The sequence below is a fragment of the Nestor notabilis genome, unplaced genomic scaffold (assembly GCF_000696875.1).
Source record: "Nestor notabilis isolate BGI_N333 unplaced genomic scaffold, ASM69687v1 scaffold3677, whole genome shotgun sequence".
NCBI lineage: Eukaryota > Metazoa > Chordata > Aves > Psittaciformes > Psittacidae > Nestor > Nestor notabilis.
In genome coordinates this window covers 17,895-42,697 of record NW_009937633.1, presented here as the reverse complement: position 1 = coordinate 42,697, position 24,803 = coordinate 17,895, and the positions used below count along the sequence as shown (strand labels likewise).

The following is a 24,803-nucleotide window of genomic DNA, read 5'->3' as shown; positions in this document are numbered from 1 at the left end:
TATTTTATTTTATTTTATTTTATTTTTTGTTACATAATGTAATGTAATGTAATGTAAGAAGTATGTCAGTTAATTAGGAGAATTCAGGCTGGTAGTTATGTACCATGAATTTTACCAATCTTCCACTGAACTTTCAGCTGCAACTGGTTGAGTTCATGGGGAAAATGTGAGGCTTGTGTTGCTTAGCAGGACTGAAAACTGACTGCTGAGCAAGCACAGGGATTTGCTTGAAGAAAAAGTGCATACCTTTACTAACTACTTCTCTTTTGGCTAAGAGGACACTGACAGAGGAGACATAGTTGTTCACACAAGGGCTGGGCATTTCATGGATTCCTGCCCAAGCAATGCTGTTAACAGCTTCTTGATCACTGTGAGTTACCAGTACTGTTGTTTGTGATGTTACTAGGAGCTTTGCAACACACTGCTTCCCATCACCACCCCTTTCTCTTTTCTTAAAGCTCCAGTTCCTGCAGTTGCATTATATGTATAAAACCCAAAGTCAATCTAACCCTGTTACGATGGGGGAGAAAAATTCAAAATCTTAGCCGTAAGCATCCTGAAGACAAAAAGAACTCAAAATCCTGTCAAACATGAAATTGCTGGGATTTTAGCCTCCTATCATTGTTCATATGCCTCAGGGTGGATTGTATTTTAGTAATTTAAAATTATATCTGAGAAGAACAGTAGGAAAACAGTTAGCATCCAAAGGCAGACTGGATTTCTGGAGTGATGCTGCTTTGCATTGATGTGACATGCGCATCTGAAGCGGTTCCTCTTGTTTGTCTGTCAGATTAAGGCAATATGACCCTCTTACCTCTAGGCCCCAATTGTCCCCTGGAGCCCAAATGTCTCGTCTTTCAAGGCATTATTAAGAATATTTTAAGATGCTTCCTTTGGGAAGGGAGCCAGAGGGATTAGATGCAGGCCAGAACATCCTATTAAGCCAGGGATGAATACACCCAGGAAACAAAATTTACCTGAAAACACAAAGTTCTTGTGTGTTTATCATATTCTCTGATATTAGCTGTCAATGTAAAGAGGAAACCTCATGTTTTACCATCTCTTGAAGCTTAAGTCAAAGGGATTTAATTTTCTTGGGATGTTCTCCATTTTCTCACATAGAAATGCAAACACCTCTGCCCTATGTGAGCAGAGAGCTGCAAAAGCCGAAGACATATTTGCCATTTGCCATCTAAACCTGAGTGATTCCTCCTGGCAAAATTAAGCTGTGCAAAATCTAGCCTTGACCCAGAGAATGATACCCTTAGATAAGACAGGCAACACTGCCTTAACTTAAGGCAACAGGCCCTAACAAAAATGCTCTCCCTCAATTCGCAGGTTATACAATTAACATTAACTCTATTAACTCTAAGGGGCAATTAATTGAGCCAAAATGGGGAAAATAATTTGGAAACCTATAGCAGTCTGCCAGCACTCAACACCAGGCAATTGCAAGCTACTAAATCGCAGCAGCTGCCTCGCTCCCCTCACAGACATTGCTACCCTTGAGGTGTCAACATCGTGAGCTGCATCTGAACCACGAGAGAGTTGTGGGGTCGTTGGGATGGGGCAGGACCTCTGAGCTTTCAGTCTGGTGTACTAAGGTAAATAGAAATGGTTTGGTTTTACAAGATGCTCAGTGGTTTCTGCTTTGTGAATGGTACCTCTTCTCCAAGATACTTACTAGATCTCTCTCTGTTCTGTCAGCCCAAGTTGAGCTTTTCTGGTGAATCTGAAATGAAGAAGAAAAAAACTAAGTTGTTTTTACAGTATGTTCATCACAGGATAACTTAATGAATATTAGTTACTTGTAGAAACATGCTAGGTAGGGTTTGGGATATTTTTAATAGTAAAGATAGTGTTAGAGATGAGTGGATCAGGTATAGAATTTAGAGCTGGTCAGAAACTGGAAGTTCTTTTCCCTAAGACAGTCTAGAATTTGAAATTTCCATTATTTGGTATTAGGATGCAGAGCTGAATATCTTTGGTTTGGGATCAGAGAATTACTTTGTTTTAGAAAGACAGAAAATAGTTTTTAACTTGATATACGTACATATGTATTTAGTATGTAGTTGTAGCTTTAGTATTTAAAGTATTTAGTATTTAATATTCATTGTAGTGAAATATTTTCATGTCAGTCAAATTGTATGAGTTTCAATTGCTTGTTTCAAAACCAGTTTAAACCAGCAATTCCTGAAGATATTTCACCTTTAACACAGTTTTCTTTTACAGAAAAGTGTTCCAGCTGAAGACAGATGTGTTTCTAATCTGTGCCATTGATAAATACAAACCAAACACAGATGCTTTACTCTTTGTAGCAATGCTCCTTAGAAGGGCCATTTCTCAAAATGTTTTCAAAATAACCCTTTTTTAAAGTTTAATACTATCACCAATCATGAATACTAAGACAATGGCACAAAGCAGTAATACAACAGTGTTTTGATTGTTCATTGGCAGAAGACCTTCTTTTTCCAGAGATGTTCCTGACTCTGAAGTGGAGTCATGAACTGTATGGTGTGAGCAGGGCTGAGGATTCATCCTTGTGGGAAAGTTATGACAAGAAGACAAGCCGGTGTCCTGCATGGTGGCTTTCCGGACCACTGTGTTTGTGGCAGGGGTGTGAGGGATCTACTTCTTTTGGAAGTAAAAAGAACCTGAATTTGTCGTGGCAGATAGGTGGAGTGTCTATCATGGATTCCCTCACATTCTGACCCTGTATGCTAACCTCTGCATAGGACTAAATCTGGGGACAATTCCAAGAGATTCTGATTAAATGTAAAACAATTATTTTAAGGCTTGCCTGTGCAGTGAGGCCACTGTACAGCCAGGGAATGTGCGAGTTGCTGACATGTCAGCCGTATTGTATCAATTCGTTATGTGTCCCTGTTCAGAGGTGTCTTCAGAAGTGGGCTGTGCTACTGTGCGCTTAGGGAACTAGAGGTTTGCTAACTAACTTTCTAACTGAGCAACTTAGCTCAGCACTGTGAGTTTGCTGTGGGCAATCCCAGAGAAATATATTCAGGCTTGGCTCAAGGCACTACTGGTAGTGGTACTCACCATGTGTATGGCTGTTTGAATTAGATGATCCTGTAGTTGCCCAGAGGATTTAAGGGGAACTGAATTTGCCAAAGGGAATATCTTCTTCTTTCTTTACTTTCTGGCATTAATTGCTGGTTTAATGTTGTTTGGTTTTTAGTAAACCTTCCTGATGGTGAAGAGGCACATTTTAAAAACTATAAATATTGTACTCATACTTCCACCTCTCCCCGCCCCCGAAACAAAGAATGAATGTTCTCATGCCCTAAATGAGTGAAAGAACTTTGGTCTAGGAATCTTATCTAATGATATAATCATAGGCATGTTTTCAGTGTTAGAACGGGCCACATTTTATCCCAGAAATCCCTGGTAATTTCATAGAAGGAAATGGAATAGCATTGCCCTTTGTAGAAGCTGTGATTATGCACATGGCCACAAGGAACTAATGCCTGGCTGGCTGAGTTAATTATGCACTGGTGCACACAGGTCATGTTTGACTAGCTTGTGAAAGGCAGCCTTGGCTGAGCTTGCTGCAACGCCGTGTGCAAAGATTAACAGTGCAGAATGCAGTTTGGTAAGCACGAGGGATGCCAATTGGTGGGAGCGTTTAAACTGGCAGGAAGAGCAGGTGGCTGAGTGCAGCGAGCAGTGTACACAGGGATCACAGGTTACATCTGGGATTTTGTGATGAATGCCTAATGAGCACGTTGATTAGACAGGCAGAACTCTTCAAGCCATTGTAAATGTAGCTGGAAGAAGTGTGGCTGATAAGACACTGAATAACCACTCTTGTAAAGCTTTCCTTTGGCGTTGCAATATTTAAAGTCCAGAAAGATAATGGAGAGAAAGCTGGACAATAAAATGAAAAGGGAACTGTCCTGCCTAGCTACTTTGAACAACAAAAACATAACCCTGGTGTCTATTCGTAAGCGGCAGGCAGCTCATGATGTGCCTGAACTACTGATTATTGGTGAAAAGTCCAAGACAGGATCTCCGGTAAAAGCAAGCAGTAACTTGCAGAAAGAAGAGAAACTTTCGCAGAGTTACTCCATGGGAATGCCAGAAGTCAATGCAGTTGAAAGACAGGTCAGTGAGCTGGTGTGTGTGTGTGACGGGAGAAAAGAGGTGTTTTTAGACTGGAGAATTTAAAACAAAGCATGTTGGATGTGGGTTGTATATTAAAGGAGGTTAAACCTTCTTTATCTAAATTGTCTCAATCTCCAGCATGGATGCCTGCCCCAAAAGAAGCAGTGCACAGAAGCAAAGTCCTCTGAAAGCAGTCTTTGGAAGCAGATGTTAACTATGAGTTATGCTGTAGTAATTAATAAGCATTTTTTTCAGCTCCACCTCTAATAATATAGCATGGGGATTCTTAGTAAGGAAACACATTAGTATTTCTCCTTTTGAACTGCTATTGCTTGAGTAGTTTGACAGCAGCTCATACCAGGTATTCTCTGGAATAACAGAAGTTGCAGAAACATTAAAAGGTCCTAACTGTAGGTAAGTAGTTTATTTATAACTACTAAGTGGATGCTAGTGGAAGTTCTTGATAATACATCTGTGGCAACATCTATTTTTTATTTTTTTTAAATTCATTGATGTATATAACTATGGTATTTTGGAGATTAACTGATATGAAGAGGCTTAGAAAGATCATGCTGATAAAAACATGATGAGGTTTATTACCTAAAAAGAGGGTTTGCTATTTAAAAGGCACGTAAATGACAGCAATGTAGTTTGGGTCAGTGAATATTGTGAATATTTAAGGAAAAGGAACTCTCAGAACAAATTTTGTGTCCTTTGAAACTGCATATGCTTAGAATGGCTTAAATAATTAGTGTCAGACTGGAATAAATAACAGCCAGGACAGACCAAATATAGCTGAAGGCTTTTTCTGCCTTCAGTTACTTCTTATATTATAAATGTTTGCTAGAAAACAATCATGACATAAATGACTTCTTTCTACCAAAGGATCTCTTTTCTGTGTTCAGTTCACTGGGATATGCGTTTTGTTTGTACTGAAGTCATCGTGAATATCATGAAGTGTTCTGCTTTAATTCTAAATTGGAAACAATCCATTTACAACAAGGCTTTCTCCTTTCCCAGTAAAGTGACTTTGGTTTACATAGCTCCCTTTAATTTAAAAGTACCTGTTAAGGTCTCTAAGGTGTGTTAAACTATGGTGTAGGTTTCATTTCAGCAAGACTAGCTGCAACTGCGTAAATATTTCCCCATCATCTGTACTGTTACAGAAACCTTTTTCTTAGATGTGGAATAGCAGCCACTTGGCAGAAGCATTAGGGAACTAACGTAGTATTTTGAAAACAAAAGCACATAAAGGCTGCTTTAAAGTAATATTTTCATTGAATCTCGATATCCAGGTGGAAAGGGTGGTTTTCCCCTCATTTTAAACTCAGCAACTGTCTGAAAAAATAACAATCTGTGTTGCAAATAGTTACTGAAAATAGTAGCTACTGACATTTGTTAATCTTCACTAAACTTGGGGGAAGAGGGAAGGAAAAACAATCAGTTAAGATCTAATTCATTTAAATGGTAAGAGCTAACAAGATGGATGAACAAGTTGCTCTGAAATTTGTTAAGGGGGACGAGGGCTGAATTTCTGCCCACTCAGAAGTGCAGGCATGAAATTGAAGGCTCAGGACCTTTGATGTTCCTGAGGCTGCTCTGTCCTCATTTTGTTGTTCACTGGCCGCCCATAACAAACTGGGAAAGCATGTGAAGCATTTAATTAATAGTATGCGGCTTTTCAGTTGTGTGTTACTGCCTGCCTGGATCCAAAGCCATGAATCAGGGGGTTGTGAAAGAACAAAGCAAAAAAGGTAAAACAGTGACACAGATAAGATAATTCTTTGGCAGTTGTGTGCTTGAAGGTGAGAGGGTGATAGCTGGTTTCAGCCCACAGAGGTAAAGGGAGAAGAGCAGCTCAAAACCTCTGGAGATACTGGGCGAGAGGTTCAGTGAGATCGGGCATTCACGGATGAGCAGACGGGGAGAGGCAGAGGGGAAGGAGCTGGATGGGCCGGGCCCTGTCTCCTTGCGGGCTGACTGCCTGGCATCGCGGTGAGGAGGCTGGTGCTCGAATTTCAGGAAGTGAAAGCTGGCATGTCTGCAGGCCAGGTGCAGGAGGGTGGGAGAGCAGTGCCGGCCTGCGGGAGAGCCTTGGTGGACCGCCGGAGGGGTGCAGCAGCCGCGCAGGCTCTCCGTGTGGGTGATGCCCTGCGAGCTGTGGGGTGCGCCCGGCACCGACTCAGCCTTGTGCTGCAGAGGCCAGGAGTGTTATACTGGCATTCCGGAGGTGGCTGCGCCTCCTCGGGGGCAGAGGGATGGCTTTCCTGGTGGCAAGCCAGTCCACGAGGAGCACAGCGGTGGAGGCAGCATGGGGACTCAACCAGGGGCAGCTGGTGGCTGGGGCATGAAGCCAACCTTGTTGATTTCACAGCCATGGGGTTGCATCCACCATCAGGACACTGGTCACCATGTGTGCATACAAGAGGGGCCTGCCCAGTGCTGGGGTTTCTTCTTCTTTGGTTTATTTTTTGTTGGTTTTTTCCCCCCCCCTCAGTTCAGTTGCTTTTCTGACATTTATTCTGTGTCCTCTCACTGCTGTGTTAAACTCTTTGCCTTTACACTTCTGAATGGGAGTACCCAGAAGAAATAGTCCATCTGGGGGGAAAGTGGGGCACTAGGCTTTTGAGGGCAGCACTCAGTGGGGTGGTTTTGCTGACCAGTTGCATAGGCCATGGACAATGACCAGCTTTCCTGCTGGACCTGCTGCTGAGGTCTGGATGCTGTAATGCCAAGAGCTGCATGCCAAGCTGGGGCTGAAGACCTGGTGCTCCCAATCCAGCAATGTTTCTCTGCCCTGCTCCACCTCAACACTTTCCACAGAATTAGTCCAATCCCAGGGCATAATCTCGTTGGACGACCTCCTTCATGCTGGCTGGGGACTAGGAGCCTCTGCCTCTTCCTGCTTCCTCAAGCCCTGCTTCACCCTAAGGCAGGCATGAGTGCTCCAGCCCGTCTGGGACATCAAGGGTTGTTCTTCATGCTGGTGGGTTTGCTCTGAAATTCCCATACTGAGAGCTGAGCTTCAGTTGCCATGCACATGCACATCAAGTTTCAATTACTGCTCTTCTTGGGTCTGGTTTAGAGCTGTCTTCTGTAGGTGCAAATGTTTCTGATCCTACTCTGGTGCTTCCTTTAAAGCTCTCTCCAACTGCTTCTGTGCCAATATGTTTCTTATCGATTTGCTTCTCCCTTTTTTTTCCTTTTTTTAGTTTTATATTGTTTAAATGAGCTTCATAACACTGCTTTCCGTAGGAATTCTTAGCTTTCAGACTAGAGCCTTGCTCTGCTGTGCGTTTTCAGTTGCAACTTTTATATGCAGAACAAGGGAGGCAAAGAATCGTCATAATGTCATGCTTTCATTATTTACATAGTTTTTGCATAGTCACTGTAGAAATATGTGTGAGACTGGTGAGACTGGTAGAGCAAACAGATTCGGTGTACACCTGCCCTTCAAAGTAAGCAGGCCTCTTTTTGAGTGAGATAGTTGGTAAATGCATCTGGTTCTTTCGCACTCTCTTATGGATGTAGAGTCAGATGCATTTTCATTATTTCACTGGTATTTCTCCCTAGGCAGAAGCAATCAGAAGGGGTAATTCCCGGGAAACCCAGCCACCTTTTTTTGGCATTTTTGAAGGCTATTGCTTCACTGATCCTATTGCAGATGGTGTCTCTCAATTCCTGTACAGCCTCATAGATACCATTTTATGTCTGGGTGTCAGCTGGTATCAGGAAACCTTCTTCTGAGACCTAGCATGTGCCCTGGGGCAAACTATGGGCACATTTCTGCATGCCTTACCTTTGTGTCCTTACGTGAACCTGCTCTTTTGCTCTGACACAGTGTAGCAACACCCCTTCTTGAAAATTAACACATAGACGTATTTGTGCCTTCTCTCCTTTTTTTTTTTTTTTGTGTGTGTGTGTGAGGAATTCTTCAATGATTTAGCATTTGGGGGTTTTGGGGGGTTTGATTTTCTTTAAGAGAAATAAGCCTTTTTCTTTTTAGTATATAACATCTGGTTTTGTCAAGTAACAAAGAAAATATTTTTGCCAACTCTTCTGAATGTTGGGATAGATTTTTAGCCAAAATATAAAGTGGCAGCCAAGTTTTGATGTTTCTGTGGCTTACAGTGCATTGAAATAGTAAAATCAGTTCTTTCTTTTATGTTTTTCAGGAGAGTGGAGGATAAAAAATACCCTTTAATCTTTTTATACATTTAATTTGAATTGCTTTTATTGCACTGGGTACCTAGGAAAACCAAGTTGGTTGGCTGTAGGGATAGAGGAATGCAGTGGAGGACATAAGGCCTGTAATGGTTCCTGGGTTTCATCTCCAGGTGGCTGCCAGAAACGTGGTGGAGTGGAGTAGGAGACCGAAGGGTGTTCGTCTTGCTCCTCTCTCATGCTCTGTTTTGCCAAAGGGTTCAGAAGACCTTTGTCGTATGAGCCAAAGTAAACATACAGGATGAGCTCCTGTAAATCCCATGCAAAGTTTTTCTTTACTGGGTGTTTGTGATAAGAAGAGCTGGCCACCACGAGCAAAATGGGTGGGTGAGAGATGGTTTTCATTTATCAGATGAGCTTCTTCCCCACATACAAGGCGATGGTAGCTGTGCATTTTCATGTGTGTTGGGGATTTCAGCAACTTCTGGGAAGAGGTGCAAGGAGAGCAGTATGCCCCCTGGGGGCTGCCAGGCCTGTGGGAGTAGGAGGTAAAAGGGAATGTCAGGGCTAAAATATTCCCATGACTCTTCTTCCCCAGCATCCTCAAAGCTTTGAGGCCCAGTGGAGATGGAGGGGGCAAAGGGGGAGGTGCAGGGGGAGCTCCCATTTGGGATAGTGAGGAGCTGCAGTGTAATGTTGAAAAGCTGAATTTTCTCTTTCCTCCTGTTTTAGTAAATACATCAGAGAAGGCTGAAAGCAAATTTGTCTTAATGTTTTGCCATATTGGTCATGACCCCAGACCTCATTATTCTCAAGCTGTCTAAGCATGAAACAAAATCAAGTTAATGAATTTTGAATACTGCAGCAAATGAACTGGATGCAGTCTAGTGTTAATAAGTGGCCTAAATGCTTCTCATCTGTGCTGTGGTACTGAGGGAGTACTTTTCTTTTCAGTGGTATGAACAAGATTTGTGGTACTGAGCCTGATCCAGTGGCCCCTTCTCCTGCCCATCCCTGCAGTAATGCTTTACTGAATGCTGGAGAGTCCAAAGCTTTGCAGGCAAGAGAATAGATTTATTGTAGTAGCTCGCATTTGGATTTTTAGCAATTAAACCTGTCTTAAGTCACAGACATGAATTTTAACATTCTTCCCATGAAATCTGACAATGTGGGACTTGTCCATCCCCTTCTCAATCTTTCTCGTCACTTGGTGCCAGCAATTTCCTTAGGCAACAGAGCCCGTGCTCCAGTTAACTGTTCTGTAAGAAGCATTGCCTTTTATCACTTCTTTTTTTTTATTTAATAAATCATTTTGAATTTAATGGAGTTCATTAAACTGTAGAGTGCCAGTACTACAGAGCCCATGATCTCACTGAGAGATTGTCCATTTCTGGCTGATCTACTTCAGTACTGGCCACCGCATCCTGAAAATTGGTGTTAGATCAAACCAATGAGTTCTTGTATCTCAATATGGTCTTTCTTAGGTGCCTTACAAGGAGGTAGATTAAACTAAACCATAGGGGAAATATCTGCATATAGTTCTGTGTCTTTTAAAATCTTTGTCAGATATAGATTTTGACTTCAAATGTCTGCATGCATATAGCTCTTCAGACGTCAGGCAACAGGTCCTTCCTGTGTCAGCTTGCTTCAGGCTCCTGGGAAATCGTTGATTCTGTTTTCTATGAACATTTTGGTTTGGGTTGGTTTGAACTCCTTCAGTAGCAGGTCGCCCAGACTGAGCCAGCTTCTGACATTTGTGGAGAAGTGATCAGCCCACTCTCTGCTGTGACCCTTTGTGCCAGTGTGGCCTGGAGATCAGGGCTCAGGCTGCATAGTGAAAGTGCCCTGTGGCTGCAGAGAGCTCAGGTTTTAGATGATTGCATTGGGGTGGGAATATTGAGGTAATTTTGCTTTTATAACCCTAGTGAATATTTTTTACATTGCTTCACAAGAGAAGTGTCAGAGGCATGATTCATCATCGTAGGCATAGATCACTGGTAATATATTCAAAGGGTAAGTTAACGTTGTGAAACGTTTTGGTGTTATAGCCTGACTTGAAAGCACATGCAGAATATTGGTGCTTTTACAGGGCTAACGATACTTTGTTTTGCCTCTTACTCCTTAGGCTTTGTCCAACGCTGATTCTCCCCCTGCCTGTGAGCTGGAGCCTACAATGAAACACAGTTTTGCTTTTGACAACATGGGCTACGAGGACAGCTTTGAAACTGGGCCCTCTTCATCTTCCCAAGAACACACTGCGGTAGTCAACATTGTGGGAATGACTTGCCAATCATGTGTGCAGTCGATAGAAGGCCGTATTTCCAAGGTGAAGGGCATTGTGAGTGTTAAAGTCTCTCTTGAAAAAAACAACGCTGTAATAAAGTATCTGCAGTCAGACATAAGTCCTGAGCAGATTTGCCAGGAAATTCAGGATATGGGCTTTGATGCCAATATAGCAGAAGAGAGGCTGACAACAGCGACTGTAAATTTGTCATGTTTGAAAGAAGCAGTAGTCAAGCTTCGGGTAGAAGGCATGACATGCCAGTCCTGTGCCACCAACATTGAAGGAAAGATTAGGAAACTGCATGGTGTGGCAAAAGTCAAGGTGTCACTTGGTAACCAGGAAGCAATTATTGCGTACTATCCTTACATCATTCAGCCTGACGACCTCAAGAGTCATATCAGTAACCTGGGGTATGACTGCACCATCAAAAGTAAATCAGCCCCTTTGAAGCTGGGTGTCCTCGATCTTGAGCGCTTGCAGAATGCAAACCCCAAGGAGACATCAGCAAGTCTCGAGAGTGATGGAGTAGATCCATGGGTCACCAAGATGAGTAGCACAGCTACGGTGGCCATACAGATAGAAGGCATGCACTGCAACTCCTGTGTCAGAAACATTGAAGGAAATATATCAGATCTTCCTGGCATACAAAGTATTAAAGTATCTCTGGAGCATAAAAGTGCTGTGGTACAGTATAGCCCAAATTTAATTACCCTGTCAGCTTTGCAGCAAGCTATTGAATCCCTTCCACCTGGAAACTTTAAAGTATGCCTCCTTAATGGTTCAGAAACAAATAAAGGAGCATCTACATCACCTGCTTCCCAATGCGATCTTTTCAGAGAGCCGCTGCAAGACATGACATGCATGGCTGTCATTAGGATTGATGGCATGACCTGCAATTCTTGTGTACAGTCCATAGAAGGGACCATATCACAGAGACAAGGAGTGCAACGTATAGCAGTTTCTTTAGCTGGCAAAACTGGGACCATACATTATGATCCAGCTGTCACTAATGGAGAAGAGATAAGAGCTGCCATAGAAGACATGGGGTTTGATGCCTCTCTACTGACAGGTAACAGTGTTATTTCTTCCATGGGTAGCGTGCCAAGCTGGGCACGAGACACCTGTGTTGAGATTCTCCTCTGGAGAGAAACTCTCAAAACATCACATTGGCATTGTCTTTTCTAAGGGACTGGCCTGATCTGACCTCACTTCGCAAGGGAGAGATTTCAGCTGTGAAGTACCTTATTTCAGCCCTTAATAACCGTACTGGTGGGTGGAAAAGTTGAGTTACATTATGAACCCAAAGGTTTGAAAGTTGGTACAAGGTCTTAAATAGCTGATCCCCTTATCCATTCCTTATACCTGGGGCAGGTTTCCTCCTGTGTCTATGGGCTGCTGTAAGTAGATCTATCAAACCAAATGTTTTCATTTACGGTCCAAAATACTAAACCCCACAAACTAATTGACATCACTTTCATTTAAAACCACTTTTTACATAACTAAAATCTTTTCTTAGTGACCTGATCCATTTATTGATGATTTTTACTAGCCCGACTTTATTAAGCCTTACTTTAAGTGAGGAAGTGGCAAGATGCAGGTGCTCTTTGGTGGGAGCAGGTGCTTCCACATGTCAGCTGCAGCACAGTTTGTATGTTTCGTACGTTGCTCAATATTGAAGAACTTGCTATTGTGCACGGTCTCCTCTTTAGTGAATTTCAAAAGCAGCAATATTTATCTGCTTCACCTCAACAGATTTACTTTCAGATACTGATGTACTTTACCTGCAATGATTTAGTTTGATCACGATAGACCACATCCTATTTGCTTTTCTCATGAGTCCAATCCCTCTGAATCTGTGATACTATACAGACGAGGAGAAGCCCATATGTGGTGTTTAATTATGATTTGTTTGGTTTACAATTTGTTGGTGGAACCTGATTTATCTGTGGAAAAGGAGAGGACCCCCTGTGTTTAATGTGTTCAGAAGCAACTCTTGCTCCTGTACACAAACCTCTGCTAAAGGGAGGCAGTTTGTGAACACAGCTGGAGCTGTTGGGTGTCTGTTCAGTATCTGGTAAAGAACAAAAATGATTGCAACAGACCTGTATGTGTTGAAGTCTTCTGGGTGCTGCAAATCCTTTCACTACTCATTTGGCAGTACTTGCGGTGTAAATATTGTGCCATAAAAAGAAATACCTTGAAAAACTTGTCCTTTTCCTTGTTTGAGATGAAGTGCTATCAGCTGTGCATAGATGACAACAGGGACAGAAGGGATATGACTGGACTGCCTTCTCTATGCTGGATAAGGACCCTCTAGATAGCAGTATATTTTTGGTGAGTGGAGGTTGGTGTCAGGTCTAGGCATTGAAAATGGAGGGAATCATTTGCCATCTGAAAGTGGAAAACTAATTCTGTAGAGTTAAATGGTCATGCAAGTGCTACTGGTGAATGTATATTGTTATACACATATATTATTTCTATGAAGAGACCAAGATTACTATGTCACCTTTCAAACAACTGAGAGACTTTGCATGATTGATAAATGTGACCTGTTTGTAGTTTTGCATCGTCCAATCTCACTGTAAATAGTGTTTGTTCAGTGTATTGTGCATTTATTCAAGATACTGCTACTGGAGAACATAAGCACCAGCCTGACACCAGCAAAGCTGCTGTGCGGCCTCAAGCTCCAGAGCCTCCTCACCAAGGCTGTTCCTCAGATGCTCTTCCAGACAGACCGTATCTTGATGGGCCAAACCAGCCCAGCAGAGCAACAGCTGAGAAGTGTTTTTTACAAATCACGGGCATGACCTGTGCATCCTGTGTGTCCACCATTGAAAGGAATTTGCAGAAACAAGATGGTAATACATTTTAGATTCCTATAATCTTAATTGATGGCCGGGTTGGATGGGGCCTTGAACAACCTTGTCTAGTGGAAGGTGTCCCTGCCCATGGCAAGAGGGTTGGAACTAGATGATCTTTAATGTCCCTTCTGATCCAAACCATTCTATGATTCTATGATAATAGTGAGTCTGTAAGGGACTATAAGATGGAAAAGTTATTCCATGTGATTAATGGAAAAGGCTGTGGTACAACATCTGGAGGTTAAATAGGCTTGATGTTCTTTCTTAGTCCTAATGTAACTATATCACTGTTTAACTATCCAACTGTACTAGTGGACAAACCCAATGGACATAATTGTATTGTAACAGTAAGTTGCTGTAATGTGATAAAAATTTCAAATAAAGCTCAAGAGAAGAACAGAGAAATGGTTCTCATTTAGTTTTCAGGGCTTTATTGCTTTACAGAGCAATCCATCTCTTCCAGAGCTATTGAGAGCTCTGGCATGTTTGTGATGTGAAACTTACCCTTCAGGTCACATTTGCACAAGCAGGTATAAACAAATGCATGGCTTCAGTGCCTGGGTAATTATATTAACTTAGGCACAGCAAAGCTTATTAGGTTAGAAGTCTGCAGACTGGAGCTGCCTTTCCTCTGGCCATATAGAAAATGAACAGATGAGCCTCAGCAATGTCTGATTTAATTTGTGTAGGGATGCCTTTGGAGGATTTTGCTCATTGATTACTGTGCCCCTAGTCTCCAAGTGGTGATCTCACTGCCTTGACTAATCTAAGAAACCATTAGCACTTCAGAATAGTAATTTTTGCCTATGATTTTTATGTTTTGCTTTTAAATTCTAAATGTAGATTTCTGTGGATTTATTTATTAAAAAAAACCAAAACAAAACAAAAAACTAACCAAACAAAAACCCCCACAAAACCAAAACAAAAAGAAGATGAAAAAATAACCTAAACAGAAAACTAAGAAAAGAAAAAGGCCTAGCATTGTGCTGTGGGGTTTATTTGGGGCTTTCAAAACTTATAGAGTCCACGGTAGAGCTTGCAGCAATGAGTGAAAAGATTGCTTCTGAACATCCTTTTTGTCTCATTAGATAATAGCAAAGCTCACCTCTTTCTGTGTGGAACTCTTGCAGTTCTCATTGCTGAAGGGAGCTGCGGTGTGGCTGGATCTCAGGGAAAATTTTGCTGTTGTGACTAGGGAACAACACTAGAAGGAGGCAGAGAGAAATCATTAGGCTTATAACATCTCTTAAGTTGTTACAGCCCCTGCTGACAATTGCTGCTAATATTTCATTTTTCTTCCTCTCAAAGGAGATACTTCATCTAATATTTTTTATTATTGTCACTGCAGGAATTGTTTCGGTGTTGGTAGCACTGATGGCAGGTAAAGCAGAGATAAAATACAAGCCAGAACTCATACAGCCTCTTGAAATAGCACAGCTGATCCAGAATTTGGGTTTTGGTGCTACTGTCATAGAAGATCATGCAGAAACAGAAGGGAATGTGGAGCTTCTTGTAAGTCATGCGTATTTGAAATCGTATGTTGGGTTTGGTCTGGAAAAATAATTTTCTTGCAAATGCTTCTGGTTAAAGAGTTGTGGCTTCAGCAGGTCAGTTCTGGCTGGTGACACTATTTTTTCTTAATTGCTGAAAAGACAAAATCAATTTCTCTTGGAAGAACCTATCCAAAGGTGCTGAAGTGAAAAGTGACAGTTGTATGTGCAGAATAGACTTTCTATAGCAAGGGGAAATGAAATTGAACTTTTCTGTGAAGGCACTTCAGTCAACATTACAGACTCTGAGCAACTGAGAATGTAACACCAAATACATGTTAATTAATGCCTGGGGCTTTGTATAGAGGTCTGAGAACTTTGGGTAAAATTAGCAAATTGTTTATATGAAGGAGAGATCCTTCAAAAGTCTGTTTTTAGTCTCTAACACATACCTACTAAAAGACAGATGACAACAGTCAACAGCTGTGCTAATAGACCAGAAAGTAGGAACATGTCTTATTGAAGCCACAGGAAAATTTAAGTAAGCAAGAGAAAGTCACACATGCAGAGTTTGATTTTGCTTGTGTTTAATATCGCTGCTGATAGAACTGTATTAGCAATGCTGTGATAGTTAATGCAGTGTACAAGTGCTGCTATACAAATATACAGCTGTGATTATAACTGCTGCTTGCAGAATTTTATGATAAAAATGTATAGTTATGTTCTTGGCTTTGTTTCATTTAAGACAGCTCTATAAAATCTGCACGCTGAGGCCTTGGGTCAGTACCAGCAGAGCTTGAATAGTCATTAGTACCTTTGTGACACCAGGAGGGTGGGGCTCAAATTCATCTACAAATACTGGATGAATGTTTGGGGACTGCTAACTGTACCTTAATTTGTCTTTTCTTTAGATTACAGGGATGACTTGTGCTTCTTGTGTTCACAATATTGAATCCAAACTCATGAGAACAAATGGCATATTATATGCCTCAGTTGCTCTTGCCACTTGCAAAGCTCACATCCAGTTTGATCCTGAGATTACTGGACCTCGAGATATTATAAAAATAATTGAGGTAGGCTTTAGAAATGTTTTATGTACAAACAATTGTGAGGTGAAGTTAAAAAGGAAACAAAGCAGCTGATATTGAGAGGTTTCACTGACTTTTGCAGATAACAGTTATTGCCATATGTTTTTATGCTCTTGTGGTGAGACAGCTGTGCTCCACAGTAGCGCATGGTCACCCAGGTTGTTACTCTAAAAACACACCCTGAGAACTGCAAAACCAAACCTTTCTTATCTATATCTGGTAAAAGTGTCGTATATGCATTCTTTGCAATTCTGTGTGTAGAATCATGTGTGTCTGATTCCCTGTCATTTCAGTGAAGTGTTGATACTTCACAAAAAAATACTACTTTCTCTTGCCAGTGAAAGAGGCTGTAAAGAAGTTTTACAGCAGCTCATACCACAAGTATTACACATTTCTGTACACACTGGCCTTTATTCCCACAGCAATTCAGAGGAGAACTTTTTAAACCGAAAGAGCTTGTGATACAGCCACTAAACGAAAAAAATCCTGGCTTAGCAGTAACCACACAGATCACAAATCTGCCATTATCATGGCCAAGTTATGGACAAAATTTTTTCTTTCTCTGCCCTACCAGAAGGGAAGAGAACTTACTGTGTGAGGCGCATGCAATTGAGTAGTCAGGAAGACTTTGCTGTTTGCATTCTAGTGTATTTATGCAGGAAAAAGCTACTAGATAGACCACAGAATTGATGGGGCAGCAGTGATTAACATGTTAACTATGAGACTGTTCAGGCTGGCAAAGTAGTTCTGCAAAGTGTATTTTGTCACAGGAGCATCTCATGGTGCAGGTACAAAGTTTAAATGTACTCTACTCTCAGGCGTGCTTTGGGTTTTTTGTGGGGTTTGGGGGAAGGAAGCAGTAACACATTGAAGCATCAGTCAAAACTGGCTATTTGCTTGTATTTGTTTTGGGGATGCTTTGCCTTGTTGTTTTACAGATTTAAACAAATTCTAGCTACTTTGATGTTCAACTTCAGGTTTGTCTACTCAACTGTAGTGTTAAGGAGATGCTCACAAGGTTGACTGGCCCAGTGGCTTGTACGTTTTTACCTTCCTTTGCGGTATTTCCCATCTCTCATACTTCCGGTGGAGATGAAAGGGCATAAATTTCCCTGGAGGAGAAGGGCAGTGAATCTCCAGCTGTTAGTGGGAGGTTCCTATGTCTAAGATACCTGGGACATTCACTGTATCTATACACTCTGTCTATGTATAAGTAGCAGAAACCATTTGCAGTCCACATTATGAGTACTGTCTGAAATATTCTCTCATGTTGGCAGGATCTAAAAATATATAAGAAGTTGGCATTTATTAAATATGGAATAGTGTCCTTTTCTGACATTTCTTCTAAAAGTAATGTCATTTAAATGTGTTATAAGTAATATGGGTAGTTTAATCAAAACTAACTCATCTTCTCTCCCCTTTCAATAAAAAGGAAATTGGCTTTCATGCTTCTGTGGCTAGAAGAGTTCCAAAGGCACATAACCTAGATCATAAAAAGGAAATCCAGCAGTAAGTATTTCTCTTTTTCTCTCACTAATGAATGCGTATAGATCATCCCCTGTAATTCCCCCTGCTCTTCCCAGTTAATTTAGCTTATCCTTGTGTAAAGCATGTTTAATTTTATGATTTGCCATTTGGTTCAAGTACTTTTATTACTTTCATTAGTTTCGGTTTTTAACTTATGGAAGTCTACATGGTTAAACATGTAGGAGACTCTTGAAACTGTCCCAAAATGTTGGTTCTTTCCTATATATCCTGGAGCTTTTTGTTAGTACATTACTAATACACCAAGCTTGGCACAGGGAGCACAGTGTTGGCACAGACCTCAGTACTGTGGGCTTTGTGACAACCAGGGATTTACAGCTTCTACTTTTCAGGTGGAGGAAATCTTTCTTGTGCAGCCTGCTGTTCGGTATCCCTGTCTTAATCCTAATGATTTATATGCTAATACCTGATGGTGAGCACCATGGGTCTATGGTGCTGGAACAGAACATCATTCCTGGATTATCTATTTTAAATCTTCTCTTCTTTGTCCTGTGCACTTTTGTTCAGGTATGTCCACAGATTTCCTAAGGGTTTGCTTTCTATTAATCTCCCATTTGTGTAATCTGATGTGATAAAGACAGGAGACTGGAAGGGTTTAGTGGATTAGGCCTGCCATTTTATCTGTACCACCTATGCAGAATGAAGTGGCACTTTTCTGCAAGTTATCCATTCTGTAATTGCTTGCAGCACTTACTCGTGACAAAGTTGCATCAGGTAATTTTCCAAGTGGGGAAGGTAGCGTTAAAATGAAGAAATACCTGATCAACTGCAAACCAATTGGGTAGCTGTAGGCAAATACCTTCAACTTCAGTGCCTTGTTTACCTTGTATTGCAGAGGAAAAGGATGACATTTATCTGGCAGGGTTGTTTTGAGAACAAGGAAGGGCAAGTGAGAGGGTGACAGTGGAGTCAGTCTGCTAGTAGATTACTTCACTGAAGTTATGTCAATACAAAATTTGCATGGGACAGCAATGTTTTCCCTTACCTACTATGTGTTTATAATTCTGCTATAGGCAGTGTTATGTACTCTCTGTTCTCACTGCTGTAATCTTAATATGAGTCTGTCCATGCTTACACCAACAGTTTCTTGGTGGGTGGTATTTTTACGTACAAGCTTACAAGTCACTGAAGCACAAGATGGCCAATATGGATGTGCTCATCGTACTAGCCACGACAATTGCCTATGTGTATTCCTGTGTGATCCTGGTGGTAGCAATAGCTGAAAAGGCAGAGAAAAGCCCCGTCACTTTCTTTGACACTCCTCCGATGCTGTTTGTGTTTATTGCCCTTGGGAGATGGCTGGAACACATAGCAAAGGTAACTCAGCTTCACATTAATTATTGTGTATTTATAATGAGCATAGAATAAAACTATTCAGAGGAATTTTGAGTCTGATGTTTCTGCTGTAGCTTGTATTATACAAGGTCATTTAGAGTTCATTGTGTTAATTAGACATCAGCATTTATGTATCTCAATATATCTTAAACATTCATCTCTCTTTCTTAGAGTAAGACCTCAGAAGCTCTTGCTAAACTTATCTCTCTTCAAGCCACAGAAGCCACCGTGGTGACTCTTGGACCTGACCACTCTATCATCAGGTATATATTTGTGAACCAAAACCCCTTCAGCCTGCCTCAGTGCACAGACTAGGCTTGATGAAGTCAATGTGAAAGCATCATTATTCTTTTGATGGGTTAATAATCTGCCTGTTCTACTTGTGTCTTTTGTAGGGAGGAGCAGGTAGCTGTTGAACTGGTTCAAAGGGGTGATATTGTAAAGGTTGTTCCTGGTGGAAAGTTCCCGGTGGATGGAAAGGTCATTGAAGGCACTTCTATGGCAGATGAGTCTCTCATTACTGGTAACTTCCCTTACACTTACGCAAAGAAGTAAAATCCTCTAGAACTCTTTCTTATAAGAAAAGAGACCAGACCCAACCTAAAAGCTGCTGTGTGAATAATCTCCCACCTTAATGGATGCTGTGCCCAGCGTTTGTTAGCTTGAAGCCAAATCCTGTGTCTGCATACAGCCTAAAAAGCTGGTGAATTTCTGCTCAGTTTGGTTACTTTTAATAACTTACTGATGAGATGGGTAGAGTCTAAGCACTATTGTCACTATTCCAAAGATCTCATAGGAATTTCCACTGGAATATGTTTGTAGAGATGGTACCTTCACAGAAATAGCTTATAAAGGGCAATGGGGAAATATTGCTGAGATGTTGGGGTGCGTATGCATGGGCACCGATCAGGACTTCTCCCAATGAGCAAGGAGATGGAAAGAAAGCCTCACAACATGATGCTTATTAAGGGTCCTGGGACTTTTTCACAGCTTCTGAAATTCTAATTTCATTTCATAAATGTAATAAGGATTTACTGCATTGTTCGATTCTTACAAGTAAGTAAAGGATATGAATACTTTACACTGGTATTGGCTTACTTGTTTTAGTTACGTATTTACTTTCCTTGGGGAACAGGGGCACCCTTAGTTTAAGAAAACTAGTCATTATCACTAACCCTAAGAATAAAGAAAATAAAGATCTTATGGAGCTATTATTTTTTGAGAGGCAGTGTGAGAAGAGGACCTTTGCCACAAAGACAACTTTTCTAGTCTTTGAAAACTGAGGGTGGTTAGAAATAAAGACAGATTTATGTCTTTATTTCCACCACCCATTGCTATGCAAAATGTTAGCTGGAGAAATTCCTGGAAGTTCTTTTTACAATCCATTTGCTCCCGGCCCTTTTGAGGGATGATGTACTGGAGAGTTAGGACCAAAGAAACAACATTTCCTTTGGAAGTAAGCCTAGAAAAAAGTTTGTAAAAGTATGACATCACTTAACATGTCTTGACAAGATAGAGATAGATAATACATGATTTCTGATCATTATTGCTTAGCATTCTGATTTTGCTAGCATAAACGAACTGTGAGCTAATTGGCTATGTTCACTGTTATTGGGGGTATCGGTTCATTTATTTTATGTTTTCTTTCTAGGGGAAGCTATGCCAGTCACTAAAAAGCCTGGGAGCACAGTGATTGCTGGTTCTATAAATGCACATGGCTCAGTTCTTGTTAATGCGACTCATGTTGGTAATGATACCACTCTGGCACAGATCGTGAAATTAGTGGAAGAAGCTCAAATGTCAAAGGTAAAAATAATAAGAAAGAAATCCTTATTCATAGGTTTTGATTAAATAAGAAAAAGATTCTATATTTTGATATATTTACTTGTCCAGCAAACTGTGTGTTTCTCCAGACTTTAAAAAAGAATCAGATAAAGACTATTAGACATTTTCATGAACTCTGCATATTTACATGTTTTGACCATAAACATGCAATTATCTGTTTTTCTTTCTTATAGGCACCCATCCAGCAACTGGCAGATAAGTTTAGTGGATATTTTGTACCATTTATCATCATCATTTCAACAGTGACATTGATAGTATGGATCACAATTGGGTTTATAAATTTTGATGTTATTCAAAAATATTTTCCTGTAAGTAATTTCAGTAAGAGATGAATTTGGGTGTTAGGATATCTTCCAGTGTGCTTAACATACCTTCTGTGTGTAGGGTTTGATGTTGCAACTTGGCAAATACTTCTATACAATATGGTGTTTTCTACACAGAGCACATAATTACACTAATAAAAAACTGTCTGCAGGTATAAATATATCTTTTCATTTACCCTTTAGTTCTGCATGTGGTATCTACAAACTGAAACTACTGGCAGTCTTTGTGGACTAAACATGATCAATAGCTGCATTGCAAGGAGCTGAGCCATTCCTAGCATACCTAAATTTTTTTGGACATCCTTGTTCCTGATGGCAGATAGTGGGTTTGGCTTTAGAAAGATGAGCTTCTATTATCTTTAGGATGTGTGTTTGCTATGCTCAGAAACCGTGGGAATTTGTATACTCAGAAATAGGATTGTCCTTTGCTAAGCTATACGGAAAATGCCAACAAGTTATATTTTCATCCAGGAGCCCGAGAGCAGAGTCAAGCATAAGTGTGCTTGAGCACCAAAAAATATAGAAAATACTGCCATAAGCAATTCATAACATTGACCTTTCTGTACCATTACAGTAACAATAATATATTGTTTTCCTCTACTGGAGGTTTCCATGCAGATGTGTTTTTTGAAATGACTATGATTCATTGTACATCTATGTTGTCTTCTATCAGCAATCATAGATCTCTTTCTTTCCTCCCATCCCTTCTCTCTTCTTGCAGAAGCAGAACAAACATGTTTCAAAAGCTGAACTAATACTGAGGTTTGCGTTTCAAACCTCAATCACTGTGCTGAGCATTGCATGCCCATGTTCTTTAGGCCTGGCTACCCCCACAGCTGTCATGGTGGGCACAGGCGTTGCTGCGCAGAATGGCATCCTCATCAAAGGTGGAAAACCCCTGGAAATGGCACACAAGGTTAATAGTTCTTTCTATACTTCTGTAGCTCACTGTCGTGGTTTAAGCCCGGCCGGTAACTCAGAACCACGCAGCCACTCGCTCACTCCCCTCCTTCTTCCTCCCCCCGCTCCCAGAGGGATGGGGAGGAGAATCAGGGGAATGTAACTCCCATGGGTTGAGATAACAGCACTCCAGTAACTAAGGTATAATACAAACCACTGCTGCTACCAATAATAATGATAAGGGAAATAACAAGGGGAGAGGACACAACCGCTCACCACCCGCCGACCGATACCCAGCCCGACCCGAGCAGCGATCTGGGCCTTCCGGGTAACTCCCCCCAGTTTCTATACTGGGCATGACGTGCTGTGGTATGGAATAGTCCTTTGGCCAGTTTGGGTCAGGTGTCCTGCCTCTGCTTCCTCCTGGCTTCCCCTCCTCTCTGGCAAAGCATGAGACTGAGAAAGTCCTTGGTCAGAGTAAACATTACTGAGCAGCAACTAAAAACATCGGTGTTATCAGCGTTGTTCCCAGACTGAAAGTCAAAACCACAGCACTGCACCAGCTACTAAGAAGGAGAAAAAATGACTGCTGTAGCTGAACCCAGGACACTCATCCAGCTGTTGCTGCACAGCAAGGATTTCCTAGGAAATCCTGCTGGTCCAGAGAAAGACTGCAGAATACTATTTGTTTGTTTGTTTACTTTCTATTGGTTGCTGCTTATGAAGGTAAAGAAGACAGATCTGACCTTCTTTCTTCAAAGTAGTAACAGCAAAATGTTGAGAGCCAGCCATTCCTGTAATGTCGTAACAGTGAGGCTGCTAATCTTCTGCCTGGCCACAGAAGTTTCTGCATTTTACACTCTCTTTACCTCTTCTGAAAAAAAGCCCAATAATCCAATGTTTTCCTTCTCTCTTCAGAGGGCTGTCATGAAATGTATATTGTTCATGATCAGCAGTTTAAAATGTAGGATGTAAGAGAAAAACAGAATGACTTGAAGTTAGTTTAGAACAGAGAAAAAAGATAGAAAAGAGTTGGAAAAAGCCCTTCAAAAACACAAAAATGATGAAAAGAGGAGGACATTGAAGGAGGAACAGGTTTGACATGTCCACAGCCAGTGGAAAGAATATGAGTTTAAACCATGCTATGGTAGACTGGGTTAGACACACACAGAATATTTTAACTGAAAAGGATGGTAAGAGTAAGTTAAACAGACTGGCAGTTCTTGTTCTTGCTGGACATTATAAAGCACAGACCAGAAGTTTCCCAAATTCTCTGGAAAAAAAAATCAAACAAAAAATGACTGCTAATTAGTGTCATGACCTTTTACCTTTTGAATCTAAGAGAGGATGGGATCAGGGCTTGGAAAATCAGGTGAACTGTTGGATTCTACAAAGTTGGTTGGTTGGAATAACTGGGAATAGAAACAGTGCCTACTTTGTTGAGCTTTTTGATTCTCCTGTTTCTCTGTGCTGTGTTTATTTTCACGGTTAGAATTGACTTTAGCTTTGGGTTTCAGTGTATGTGGGGCTGCGTTGTTTGGTTCATTCCTGATTCTCAAGACCCATTGGGCTGGCTAACAAGTGATTACTGAATTTGGCTAATAGCACGAGGCTGATTTTGGTTAGGTTGTTGTTTCCAGAACTCCTTGCAGCTTCTTGCACTCTTCCTACCTGCTCTATTACCAAATAAATTGATGAGCCCTCTCTTCCCAGTGCTATTGTTAATTTTTTAGAACAGTACTTGTAAAAGCCCTCCTTCGATCATCTACCTTGTGGTAAAAGTGATTAGGCTGAATTATGTGAATCCTGCATGTAGCTATGTACATGTATACACAGAGGTCAATACAAGTCCTTGTAATGAGTGTTGTCTGAGATCCTAGTACAGGTACAGGATGATGTTGTAGCTTCAGTGAAATCATTGGGGAATGAATAAGAAAGCATAGGGAGACCTACTGTACAGATAGTTCAAAGTATATACAGGAATCCCTACTTTTGCAGGTTTGTTCAGTCTTGGTGTGGATATAATCCAGTGATTATTAAGATTTTGCCTGTGCTTATGTGCCTAAAGCATCCCTATGCTTGCAGGGCTTAGGCAGTAACTCTGGTTTATTTCTTGCAGATCAAGACTGTGATGTTTGATAAAACTGGGACCATCACCTGTGGAGTTCCTAAAGTCATGAGGGTGCTTTTGCTGGGAGACACAGCTGTTCTCTCTCTGAAGAAGGTACTGGCAGTGGTTGGCACTGCAGAAGCCAGCAGTGAGCATCCTCTAGGAGTGGCAGTCACTAAATATTGCAAAGAGGTACTTACCCTTCCTATTCACTAAGGCCTGAAGGGATCTGTGCAAATGCAGCAATGGTGTATAAAATGAGCAAGTCCCAGAGGGACAGGCCTGCCTGAATAGTAACAGACTGGAAAGCTGGGAGATTTATGATTGTGCATCTTAGTCTGGACAATACCAGAAGGCGTATTCTAAGTTTTCCTTTCCTGATAATGCTGTGGAATTCTCAAACAAGATCTTATAAAATGCTTCCTGAACTAGTAGAGAAATAAGGACTGTAGAATATGTATGTGCAGGAGGAATACTTATGCTTAAAACAGCATCATGAAGCAAATGTGCGTGCTGACATCTCATGTGTTACCTGACTATAGTCACTTTTGTTAGTTGCTTGCTTATCTCGATAGATCAGGCAAAAAATTTTAAATCCTGGCTATTAAACTGATACTTGTGAGTTTCACAAATGAATTAATAGGTTACTCAAGTCTTTGCAAATTTTGCAAATCCTCAAAGTTCATTTATATATTGCATGCATTCCTCGAATGTTTCAGGAAGAACGAAAGCATGA

The 24,803-nt window shown here is 41.1% G+C and overlaps 1 protein-coding gene across 1 annotated transcript in view; it reads left to right on the top strand.

The window, feature by feature from the left end:
* The first annotated feature begins 3,873 nt into the window (after window positions 1–3,873).
* The window catches only part of ATP7B (ATPase, Cu++ transporting, beta polypeptide), a 29,959-nt gene continuing 9,029 nt past the window's right edge, over window positions 3,874–24,803 (top strand). Inside the window, exons 1-14 of the mRNA XM_010018898.1 lie at window positions 3,874–4,122; window positions 10,412–11,639; window positions 13,192–13,428; window positions 14,780–14,943; window positions 15,833–15,994; window positions 17,442–17,518; window positions 17,887–18,061; window positions 18,638–18,871; window positions 19,061–19,152; window positions 19,285–19,412; window positions 20,541–20,695; window positions 20,908–21,042; window positions 21,779–21,973; window positions 24,077–24,259. Coding sequence (XP_010017200.1) covers window positions 3,874–4,122; window positions 10,412–11,639; window positions 13,192–13,428; window positions 14,780–14,943; window positions 15,833–15,994; window positions 17,442–17,518; window positions 17,887–18,061; window positions 18,638–18,871; window positions 19,061–19,152; window positions 19,285–19,412; window positions 20,541–20,695; window positions 20,908–21,042; window positions 21,779–21,973; window positions 24,077–24,259 — 3,414 coding nt within the window. The remainder of the gene's footprint in view (window positions 4,123–10,411; window positions 11,640–13,191; window positions 13,429–14,779; window positions 14,944–15,832; window positions 15,995–17,441; window positions 17,519–17,886; window positions 18,062–18,637; window positions 18,872–19,060; window positions 19,153–19,284; window positions 19,413–20,540; window positions 20,696–20,907; window positions 21,043–21,778; window positions 21,974–24,076; window positions 24,260–24,803) is intronic.